Source organism: Calliopsis andreniformis, chromosome 8 (assembly GCF_051401765.1).
Source record: "Calliopsis andreniformis isolate RMS-2024a chromosome 8, iyCalAndr_principal, whole genome shotgun sequence".
Classification (NCBI taxonomy): Eukaryota; Metazoa; Arthropoda; class Insecta; order Hymenoptera; family Andrenidae; genus Calliopsis; species Calliopsis andreniformis.
Genome location: NC_135069.1, coordinates 10,808,573 through 10,821,562, shown reverse-complemented (window position 1 = coordinate 10,821,562; position 12,990 = coordinate 10,808,573). Strand labels below are relative to the sequence as shown.

General features: G+C 30.7%; 1 protein-coding gene across 2 annotated transcripts in view; it reads right to left on the bottom strand.

The window, feature by feature from the left end:
• Positions 1 to 12,990, bottom strand: part of Gdap2 (ganglioside induced differentiation associated protein 2) — a 100,694-nt gene that overhangs the window by 16,111 nt on the left and 71,593 nt on the right. For both annotated transcript variants that reach the window (XM_076382904.1, XM_076382905.1), the window contains exon 8: positions 11,636 to 11,789. In XM_076382904.1, coding sequence (XP_076239019.1) covers positions 11,636 to 11,789 — 154 coding nt within the window. The remainder of the gene's footprint in view (positions 1 to 11,635; positions 11,790 to 12,990) is intronic.

The window sequence follows — 12,990 nt, the reverse complement described above, 5'->3', positions numbered from 1 at the left end:
AGCTGATAGCTAAAAATTAAACGACTTTCTTATCCTCGAATAATATTATTAATATAGATGACTTCACGATGACATAAAGTTAAACTCGTGACGTGACGAGTTTTAGAAATAGTCACTATCTATATTGCGACCATGAAACCTTATTATCTGACCAGGTCGTTTAATTAGCGTTTGTTGTCGTGAGTTAAGTGGTTTAATGCATCGTGTGGAAATTCATTGCACTCACAAATAATATAAAAATGAAACATTTTTGCTTTCGTCACTTCGTTGTAAATAATAAATATACATTAGTATGTACATATCGTTAATTTATTACAACACTATCATTAGTATGTCTTTCAGTAAAAGGTTTGTTATATTTGAGTTATCAGTGTGAAAAGAATGATGGGATTTAGTAAAATTCAAAGTCACGAGTTTTAAGTAGTCATTGTTGCAGCAATTTGTACAACTTGTATGCATGTACACCAATTAAACGCAATTATTCAAGTGACTCATTGTACATAAGTAACGTTAAAAATGTACACAAAAGTTAGGAATGAGTTTCTCAAAATCGTCGAAACCTCGAAACCCAAGGAAGATTCAAGTTTTGAGAATTCGAAACTTTGCACTTTTTCGGGATTCCAAACTCTCGACGCCTAAGTAAGAAACAAGTATTCAAATTTAAAGAAATTATTTAAAAAATATTTCATCACACAACCATGGATGGTATTTCCCGATTTTTCTAATTATCCAGCACTATAGTCGATAAAAAAGAAGTAGATCAGATCTATAAACAGTTTGTATGTTAGGGTCATTGAATAAGAATCCATTTTAAATATTTTTGTCTGTGTTTTGTATAATTGTAGACAATAAAGATTTATACAAAAATTTCATTGAGACTTCAATTTTTAAAACTAAATAAAATTTTGAGTTTCGAGAATTTAAAAATCAGGTTTCTACCCACCCCTAATAAGAATAAAACTATTACTGCAATCGAAATACTAAATCGTTCATATCTTATGATGCGTTTAAATATTTAAACAAAGCGAATCGAGACTCGTTCTTCCCTCACTTCAGCAAAATTCAAGTAGCACGAATACTCTTTCATTCAGTTGTCGATTATATCCATTCATAATAACTGAATTCTGCTGAAGGTGGTAGAAGAAAAGCATTCATTTGCTTGGTCTAAAGTCTAAAGTCTAAAGTCTAAGTGTGTTGCCTTTACTTGCACTTAAAAATGCGGAAACAAAAGAAATATGTTTCGAACTATTTTCAAACCAATAAAATCATAAGTTCCTTGCATGACAATATGAAAGTCGATTCTTATTCGAGACAGCCTTGGCGCAGTAAAGTTGTCAATACCCTGGAACATCATCATGACTCGAATATATCGAAATTGCAAATCGATAAATAAATCGGTTTATCGTTACGCCATTCAACCACATTCTTTCGGCGGAGCTTTTCGCCGAATACAGGCCGATAAATGTGTGACCTGAAATTGTCCGCGAGGTCAGGGGGAGAATGATCGAATGAGCCCTTGAATCTCGGACAGCGACCTACTTTCGTCGAAGGAATTGCTCCCACGTCTCGTTTTATATGTATATTCTATGCACTTCCAAAAAACCACATATTCGATCATATATATTTTATTGCCTTTCTGTTGCGTTAACCCTCTGCATAACAAGATGGAGGTCACTTAGGGGTCCCAGTAGAGAAGAGGGAGGAAATATGAGACGCCAAGGTTTTGATCTACATATCGTGCATGTATTACAAAAGTGACAGTTTTTGAGGGAAAACAAAAAACTATGTATGAGTTGAGTTTAGGAGAAAATTATTTGGTAAATACATAATATTGACATAAAGAGTAATTTTACCTAATGAAAGTTATCTTACTTGAATAATTAGCTTAAAAAATAGTCATATGTTACATTAAATGGTTTTATCGAACTGATTTATAGCTGTAATTCAAAAATTATGTTTTTCGAGTTGTCATTTTTTAGGTACATGTGCGACGTATACAATATTGACATCTATAATGGTTATTGAAAATTAAGTATTATGAAGCACAAGATGCAGCTGATGCGACGTAAAAAGTTTATTTTAAAAAAAACTAACATTTTTCTAAAGCACACGTTGTTTATTGTTATTCTTTTACTGCGTGAACATTTTCTGTTTGGGTCATAACAAAAAGTTCCTGTATGTCTATAAAGAAACTTTACCGCAGTTTATTTTCTGTTCTTCAAAGAAATAAAGAAGTTTATTTGACGATTCACATGAAGTTTCCTGAAGTTATTCGCCTGACCTTTTTTATTTACAGTTACTTCGAGACAACCTAATGTATCTCATATTTGTCTTTCTTTCATTATTTTCTCAATAAGATCATTTAAGTTTTCAAATTTTTACATTCTCAAATCTTCATTTAAAAAATTTTTTAATATTCAAATCTTTAATTTATAAATTTTCAGTACCTTTTCATATGTTTCAATGTCCTGAATACCACTTTTCGAAAAAATTGTATTTGAGTGGTCTTAGCTTAGTATGATGCTGATTAAGAACAATATTTAATGATGTTTGTAATTTTTATATAATTTTCCCGTTTGAAAAATTACTATTTTTTACTAGACATTGTGTGACTCTATACTATACAGAATGTATTTCAGAAACGGAGGATCAAGCAAAAAGATAGTGCTTCTACATGGAAAATAAATCTAATAGAATAAAATTAAAATTATTATTATTTTTCGAATTATTAAAATAATATTGAAATTAAAATTTAAAAAAAACAATGTGTTTATATCGTGTTTTAATTTACAAGATAGAGTCTAAATCTCTTCGAAACATAAGTGAATGGAAGGTGCACTGACCTATAAATTGAGGTACTTGAAGGATATCTAAATCTACATTGGGTTAGGGGTTAGGGAAATACTCGCAGTGATTTGCAGTCACTGACTCTATCTACTTTTAACCTTTACGAGGGTTGAATGCTTCATTGCATACGAACTTGGTTCAAATTCAGTGCCGATTTTTTTTAAACAAATCACAACAATAAAACCCTTTACAATATTTCACATTTCCGTGAAACAACTGTCACAAATCGAAAACATAAAATTCTTAAGGAGAGCAAAACGAAAATTTCTATTTGCAAAATTGCTTAGAATATAATATATTTCAGCTAAGAATTATTTGAAAGTGTACTAAAGTCTATTGAAAATTAAAAATGATGTAAATTTATGCGTCTGAAAATACTTTATGTAATTAAACAGAAGTTGGAAACTTTGATTTTTAATAGTTCCTTTGCAGGAGTGCGATATTTTAATTTATTTCACTGTCTTTCCCTTTGAAGGAATGATTTTGGGGTAATCTTTTCAAAAGTATATGATTACAGAACCTTAATCAACGCTTCTGCAAATACTCGTATACATTTCTAAGAAAATATAAGGTAAATGTCCCAGTAGCTGATCATATTTCGGTATCTGAACACAAACGTTAATTTTATATAATTTTAGACTTAAATTCTAATGTATCTAATAGAAAACAAAAAATAATGTCATACAGTAGTATACCCAGCTACTAAGTACCATTTAAGTGTCAGGAATATATGTAAAAATACATAAAAAGGTTGTCCACTTACTGGGACATTTGATATTTTAAGCGTCCAGGTACTAGAACGTTTACCTTAATCTCGTGAATATTAATATAAATAATATTTCTGTCGACTAAAAAATATTTTTAACCCTTTTAAAATCGAATTTTTCAGACTGAAAACAATTTTTTTAACATTTATTAATAATAGATGCCTAAATAAACCTAACCCAGACCTTTAGTTCAAATATTATTCGAGAATCAATATTGCATATAAGTATGCAACTCCACTAAAGAAAAAGATATTTTTATTGTTCAGTTTTGACGAGTGAAAATACAATCTTGCTTGTACATCATGTCAGGCGTGCAAGGCTTAAGATCAAAATAGCAAAATACACTTATAGAGATTACGATTTTCCATTATACCCTCTGCATCATAATTAAAGATAAAAAAACAGTTTACACGCACCACTTTCAGAGATATGTACGATCTAAAACAGCCTATGATCTAAGGGGTAACATAAATTCGTCGCTGGCATCAACCCTGTCCCAGGTAATCGATCTGTCTACGTCATTGACAACATTAGCGCGTGATCGGGGCGAGGTCCCATAAGCTTCCACATTTCAATCGAAGACGCTATTCTGGGCGATGTGGCTAGTTTCGTTAAAGGGCAGTTCCTTTTAACTTCAGACGTAAAAAGGGTGACGCATAAGGGTAAAAAGGAAGTTTTCCAGGGCGGGCCCGCATAATCACGACAACGTTGCAACTCGACGCGCCCTCGACTTGGGAGTTGTTCTGTGGTCGGTCTATTTCTGGACGTGTAACTATCGATTTGCCAGTGGTAGTACACTCCTCGCCAGCGAGCGAAAGGGGCAGGATAGAAAGGAGCAAAGAGGATGTGAATACGCAAGGACAACAAATTAATAAAAGCGTGAGATTCGCGCGTCTGACTGGAATCGCCTAAAAGTCGGGAATCGATTTTCCTTTCCTTGAAATATGCTGAATCGAGGATTTTAATAATGAAGAAGTCTCTGAAGAGTAAAGGGTACTGTTACAATGAGATAAAAGGGGTGGCAGAAGAAGTTAAAAATAGTGAAGTGGTTGGAAGCCCTCGTGTTTCATTGAAACAGGTTTTCGTTATATCACAGTCGATGTAGGCATTAATTTCTGTGGAAATAAAATTACTTTGATTAGATATCATTTTGCTCGATGACCTTTATGATCTTGTTACACCAAGAAAAATGAGAGAAACTCACTTCATGAACGAAGGGAAATTCTAAAAGAGCTAATTCGGTCACGAAATAGTTAGAAGCTATGTAGCCGAAGTTTCTTATCTTTTTATTTAATTAAACAACATCTACTTGCATAATCCTTAATAGCCAATTACTGTAATCTCTCATTAAATGAAAACATTTTATCCGCAACAGCTGAATGGGAATTATTTCTAACATACTTCTGTTAGAAAATTTCAAAATTTCAAAATATGGTTTCGACAATGATGAAGTTTTTCTGTTTTTCACTAAAGTTTTATAAACATGGTACTAATAAATAATATAGATTTTCTAGGTAAAAATGAATCTAAATAGAACATTATCTACACTATTTTTAATCACAATCGATTTTTAGACTCTATAAACTATTTTTACTTAATCATTAATGGTTAGGATATCATCTGAACTTCTTTTTATTAGGAAAATTTTAAGGATCCAGTGAGTCATTTTTTATGAAACTTTACCAACAAATAGAAAACTTAATATTTTCTTTCTTGGATCGTTTAGTACGAATAACAATGTTATCGCTTTCATTGCCAGTTTCTATTCAAACCCTTCTAATCGAAGGGGCAACTGATATATTCGCGATCAGTTAAACATGAAGCAATTCAATGCTCCAATGTTTCCTCTTGTTAATTGTAAATGCGCACATTCGTTCAATATTCAATTTGTGGAGTATCACTGTGCGTATCAGTTTCACGTATTCTGATGTAATCACGCAACGTAATTAACTGAACTTATGCAAAACGGCAGCTATAATATGACATGCACGTCAACGACAGCTAAGAATTAAAAGTATCAACGTGTAAAGCGAAATTGAAAATTTAAGTCTTTGTGGATAAGACTATTTAATTTTCAATGATTTCATACATGAATAAAAATTATATAATAACAGTCACGAAGAATAGGGTTTTCCCTCCTAAAGTCAAATAATAGTTTTGAAGTAGCTCCTGAATGCAACATATTGTTCCATCTATACACATATTGTGTTAATATTTAAAATCTAAATTTCAGAAATCTTAATAATTCAGAAGAGGATTGTTTTTTCAGTAACAATATGTTGAATAGAAACCTTACCTGTAATATTATCAATTTTTTGAAATTAAAATTGAATTTATTATGATTAATATGAAAACAAGCAGATTTAAAGATAAGCTCTAAAAATTATCTTTAAATACAGAACCAAATATCGTCGATTTCTTGGAAGAATGACACACCTCCATAATTCTTAATTTTAAGATACCTAAGTACCAACAAGAATTAATTTTAAACTTGTAGTATTTTTACATAAAAAGAGCGTTAATTCTAGATATACTATTTTAATATAATTATTACTATCGTTTTGACAGTAGATAAGTAAAAATTTTATCAAACCCAAAAAACTCAAATACTATTACCTAGATTCCAAAATAAGATTTTTTCATTGCAACCTAGTTAAGTTGTACTTAATAATTGTACATTGCAGAAAATTTCAAACTGATTTCCCAAAAAATTTGCTAAATTATGTCACTTTTCTAAAAAATTGATTTTATAATCGCTTAAAAAAATGTTTGATTCAAGCAAAATGAAAACTTCTCATTTAAGTCTCAGTTCACTAGTATCTAAACTGAGTATAAATTGTATTAAGAAGCTAACATTCATTACGAAATCAATAAATATTGTGTTTGAGTAGGTTCTCGCAGGTTACCCTCAATTTTGAATTTAAAGTTCTAATAGAAATTTAATATCGAAAATCAGCGTCACTAATGCAAGATAATCATTTAAAGAGCTGCTTATTCAGCATAGTATCGCGCCGAGTCGAATGATTAAGGAAAGATTTAGCTGCCTTACTGAATCAGCGACGTTCAAAATAAACATCTGATCGATCGTGTCAATAATTCTACCATGAAACATTTCCGGTGTCAAATGTCACTTGGCCAATGTGTCAGCGTATATTAATTGATTAGTGTGCAGTGCTCGTAGACACAATTTATTCGCGAGAAAACTTTTGCATTATTTTCACTAATTTAACTGATACCTAATAAAAGTTGCAGACATTCGGTACAAGAAAGCATTTAATATTATATTAAGAACTATTTAATAATTTAATTATCATAGCACATTTAGAAAAGATAGCATAAATTATATACATTTTACAGCTCTTTTCACAGTTAGATGTGAGTATAATTAAATGACAACATTTATTAAAGGTGAAATGTGCAAATGAATAATTTTCTCTGTATTTTGCGTGGAAATATCTCCAAACATAGTACATAGTCTTACGGTTCATAAGAAGCAAAGTTAAACTTGTTATACAGGATGTCCCAAAATTGGCGGTACAAGTGGCAAGGTGGTGATTCTACATGAAAAAATAAGTCACACATCTGGAATACAATTTTTTGATATCATGCTTCGTTTTTGAAAAAATTGAGTTTGAATTATAATCGACTACAAGCATACGGAGGTACAGTTTTGGGTGCTTGAGGAGCACAGAGAATAAGAAGACTCTCTGACCACTGATCGTCTCTACGTAAGCTAGAAACATTCTTCTTTTTTCGTTTACCCATCATATGCTTGAAATTCTACTTCGGTACACTTGTGCTCGATTAAAATTGAAAATTGAACGAAGCATAATATCAGAAAATGTTCTACATTTTCCTCTTATTTATTCATCTACAGTCACCCCTTTTCTGTGTGTACAGCCAGTTCTGAAACACTCTGTATATATTTATATATTATACGAAACATTCTTCTACACTAGTTAATATTCGAACAGTTGTCATATTTGAACAAAATACTGAGTACTGTTTAATAAATGAAATATTAAAATTTTTGTTCTTTTTGAAATATTAACTAACCGCATGTGTCTTGCACTATTTATGATTTTTAAATTTTTATGTGTTTTTAATTGTATATCTAATATAATACGATTCGTGTGAAACAATTTTCTTGCTTCAACTATAGCTTTATTAGTTATACTAACATAAATATTTCACACAACGAAATACCGACTGTCAATGTATTAATATATTTTACTGCAAGCTGATATTCAAGCTTCCTTCTTGAATTCTAATCTGTATCGATGAATGTAAATAAAGGAACATCCTCAAACTTGACTTTGAACCTCAGCCTGATAAAATATGTACAAGTGCGTTCATTAACTCGTTGCATCCATATTTAACCGAACGCCACTGCTGCCGTTTTGCACTCATTGCTTTCGATGTACTCAGACTGTGAAATAAATTCATTGATAAACGCGACGATGTACAGCCAACTTTGTTCGATTATGCGCGAGCTATAGACAAGGTTTAGAGGCTACCGCGCTCGATTTCGTTCCAGAAAACCGAGTCAATTTTCTCTTGTTCCTGAGGCATGGTAAACGGATCGATTAGCTTATGAAGAACTTCTAAACACGCTAGTCTACAATAAAAGAATCGAGCTCGGTTAACCCACAGTGGAATACTCGGATCGATTTCGACCTCGTGACGCTTCTTTGGTTAAACTTGTTACTTTCCTTGCCTACATTTTTGTTCTGCAATCGTTGGGGTAAATGTATCGAATGAGGCCCACGCTTCTAATATGGCTACTTGTTATACGTGCCCATAATCATGAAAGTGGTCTAAGTCAAAATTTAAAAAAAATGAGTTTATCAGTTATTTCACACCACATTATTTTAAACTAAATTTATTCAATGTAATTTTTACGATATCGTAAAAAATGAACCATTAGATAGTGGTTGTTATTTTAACATTATATGGAATTCATTTAGTGTTAATTATGAAAGTGGTCTAAGTCAAAAATTTAAAGAAATTATATAAACATAACTTGAAAATGGCGCGTGGTCATTTAAAAAATGTTTAAATCGCGTAGAATATAATGAAAGAAAATCTAATTTTGATAATTTCTGGAATCTAAAGGATTTTGAAACCCAGAATCTATATCTGTGTACTACAGTTCATCAACGATTAATAAAACAAAGGCGGCCCAGAACTTTTGAAAGACCTATGAGAAAATGCAGTTACAAGTATTTTTTGTCAAGAAATAATAAGTCAGAAGTGTCGGTTTGCAGGAACATCAATGGATGAGATTCTTGAAAAATGAACCTTATAAAATGTTCTATAACATTTCTTTAGATGATTCTAAATTCCACGTTTTGGATCTTTCACCTAAAAGAGGAAGATCCAAAATATACGGAAATATTAAGCTACTTCTTTTATACACCACCACTAGACCAGTATCGGAAGAAAAACATAAAGATATTATGTGTTTACTACCATACATTCTTCCAGTTTTTCAAGAACATTTTAAAAATCTTAAAACCTCGAAAGGATAAATATGCATTACTTTTTTAGAATCATTAATAAATGTGCATGAATTATTTCATTAAAGTTATTGTTTCAAATAAAACCCATGGTTCTTTATTGCTTTAAGTCATTTATAAGACATTCAGTTCATTTTGAAAATGGTCTAAGTCAATTTAAACGTTAAAAACAACATTTTCGTACGAAATTCACACAAAATTTCATATTCATAATAAATTTCTATCAATCAAGACTATTAAGATTCTAAATAAAAAGGTCGCATAATGTAAAAATATATTTTAATTCATGCAAATGCAATTCATTAAATATCTCGAAACAAGAAATATATGACTTAGACCACTTTCATAATTATGGGCACATATCTAGTGACTAAGCGCTGAAATTGTTCGCTTTTTAGTGCTTAAACGTGTGTATAAAAACATACTGTAATTGCAGTGTCGTATGATTAACAATTAGCGAAGCAGATCTATTTCAGTGAATCTGACTCGGTGATTGATTGACTCACGGAGATTTTACATCACATTCGGAAAAGATAAGTTAAAGCTTATGTGTATGCATGAATATCCACCAGAAGTATCTAATTAACAATATGCTTGAGCAATTTGATCAATTTAAACATTTTTCTTAATGAAAATAGCGTTTTTGTATTGTGAGTATAGGTGTTACTAATATGATCTACCTCTATTGTCTCCATTTCAATTTAGTATTTAGTACAGAAGCGGGCATGAAATTTTCAGAACTTGTAAAATAGATTTTGTTTGTCTAATATGTAAATTCGAATATCTAAAGAATAAAGTATTTTAAAAATGTACCTATTTTTATATTTTTATAATAAAACTATTTTTTAAACGTAATTCCAATAAAAAATTCGTCAAAAAACATTCACATAGTAAATAATAAAGGTAAATGTAAAAATGACTTTACAAATTTATACAGATATGAATTAGTCCATATTCTTTAGGTAGCTGATTAGTACACCTTTTTTAGATCTCCAATTTTCATATATCTTACGTTTTTTAAACTCCATCGAGAAATCTGTAGATTTCTGTAGTTCTGGCCTATTCTGTATGAAATATGAATAAATTTTCTTTGCTTTGAGACAAATTAGATGCAAAAATATCAATTTCCTCTAAGATGACACTGATTTCATTTTTGCTAGGCTATATTAGGTACCTTTACTCTACTCAATTTTGGATCATTAGAATAGTTATGATTCAATTAAATGTGTGTCAAAAGATTTTCAACTGAAAATGAATATGTAGCAGTTTATACATATATGACTTGTGAAATATTTCCTCTTTTCAGTTTTGTTTCTTATTTGTAAGATAAATATTGACTCATTTGCATATCATGAATGATTAATGTCACATCAATATCGCTGCATTTCTTAGGGTATGGATGGTGAAGATAGCAGATGATTCCTAAAGAAGTTGCACAGGTAATCTTTTTAACATGCAGAGTGAGTCACAGGACTGAAAGAAATGGACTCGTTTTGGGTTGTAAATAAAAGGAAAAAGTTAAACAGTAGAACATGATCTGATTTCGTACGATCGTATCTTCTCTTCAAGTGCACATTTTCTATGCAATTACACACTCTTTTAAACGCAATCATATTTTGTATACAGACTGCTCCGAAATATAACAAAACAGCTACAGAAATGTATCCCAAGTGTATAAATCATAAGGAAGTTCGTACAAACATGTCTCGTGTCACCTTGTTTCAGTGATACTGATGTTACAAAGTATCTATATAACGTGACTATTTCCATAGAATTTCGTCCTTGAAGGAAATTCTTAAAATGACCATCTTGGCAAACTGACAAACGCGTGGTAAAACAGGCGAAAAAAATGACAAGTAGTGAGCGAGTTCATATTTGAAGTTTAAAGTGATGATAATAAATAACTTGTAAGCAGACTTAGTTATACTATTTATATTCTGAAAGCAAGTTGAAATAGAATAAATGTTTATACTAAACGTACTTTGTTATTTTTATACCTCCAGTTCAATCCTAAAATTACATTTATGTGTTTTGAAATGCGCTATATTTTTGGTTTACATAGATCTCTTGGACATTTCGCTCACAAATGTATGTACTAGTCAAGTGAGGTAAAAAAATTGGTTCGTGCAAAAATTAAATGACGAGATACTTCCAATACTCTAATAGGTATTAGATTACGTACAAAATGTTAATTTCTCTCTGTAGAAACTTCAAAGAATTGAGCACACTGTTTAATAATAATTACAGATTTTCTTGAATCGAAAAATGATACATAAACTATTTAGAATGTAACTTTTTTCACAGAATTTTTCCAGTCTGATGAAAAATGCAAAAAAGAACGTTCAATTTTCGCTAAGAGATCATTCTATTGTACTGCAGATCTATTACGTAATTTTAGTAAAGTAAATAATGGAATTACTTTGGATTATATCAAAGTATTTGGTAACGAATATCAAGTATGTATGAATGAAATCACTGGTGTAATTGAAATGTTAATCTTACCTTATCTAAATTGATTTTGGTAGCAGGGAACCATTTGCCTACGAAGACAACAACTGGTCGACCCTGACGATCGACGCCACTTTGATAGAGGCAACCAATTCCTGAAACTTCAGACAGATCCTCAGTCTTCGCCCTTCTTAGGAGCCTCTCGTATCTGAAACATGCAAAATGTCAAATGTATTTTAAATTATGTTCAAATGATTAAATACATAAATTATTTTTCTGAAAAAAATCAAGATTTGTAGTGGTCATATAGTGTCTTAAAAATTAAAATTTAAAGACTGAAGAGTAGAGGACATGAAAACTTTGCAGTTCTCAAAAAAAGGAGGATAACGCTATATTTTCACATATGCAATAATTATCATTTTATGCGCACAAAGAAATCCTTAAAAATGTACATTTGAAACAGTCGAGATAAAAATCAGCACCATTCAATCTAAAGGAGAACCCTAGGATAAAATCCAATTGAATGTTTTTACTAACTTCGATTCAGAGCTGTTTACGCTGGGATGGAAAATACTATTTTTATCCTTGATCGTAGATCGTCGATAGGAAAACTCACGTCTCAAATTTTTATGACTACTTTCCGAAGCTGTAAAATTTCAATAAGACAGACGATTGGCATGTTAGGGTAGACTTTTCTGACTGTATGGGCAATCTTGATCGATAGATTTACGGTTAGGGAGCACTATATTCGATTTAGCTTCCTTTAATGTTGAAATTGAATCGAATTTATTTTTTGGAAATATGATACTGCGAAATGGTAACTTTATACATTTAACAAAATTTACACAGTAATTGAAGAATTTTATCGGGAGGAGGAATAGATGTATTTATAGAATTACAAATTTACATATGTTCTCAATGATTATACAGTCAGCGAAATTTCCATAGGTCCACGTAATATTTTTTCGTAATATCAAATATTTTTTAAAAACTAAACATGTTTCAATTACAGATGTAACATTACATTGATTATAAAGACAACTGAATAACTCTAAAGTGCATACCTTTCTATAGTTGAGCAATTATTCAGAAATATGATATTTTAGTAAAAATATATGCGAAATTTCTATAGTTCCATTTAATTTAATACTTTATTTACTTTATACAAACATGTTCTATTTAATAATTGCTTCCTAATAATGGAGTCAGAATTATTCTTCTTATTAGACAACTAATTAGATTTTTCCTCTTTACCTATAGTTCACTTTGAATTAAACAAATTTTTAACTATTTTTACAACTAACACTGCTGTTGAAACTTCTCTTAGTTTATTCATTTTGAAAACTTTCTAAAAATGATTTTCTATGTTGCTCTAGTTTTAAATTTCGTCTGTTTTTGCTATTATGAGT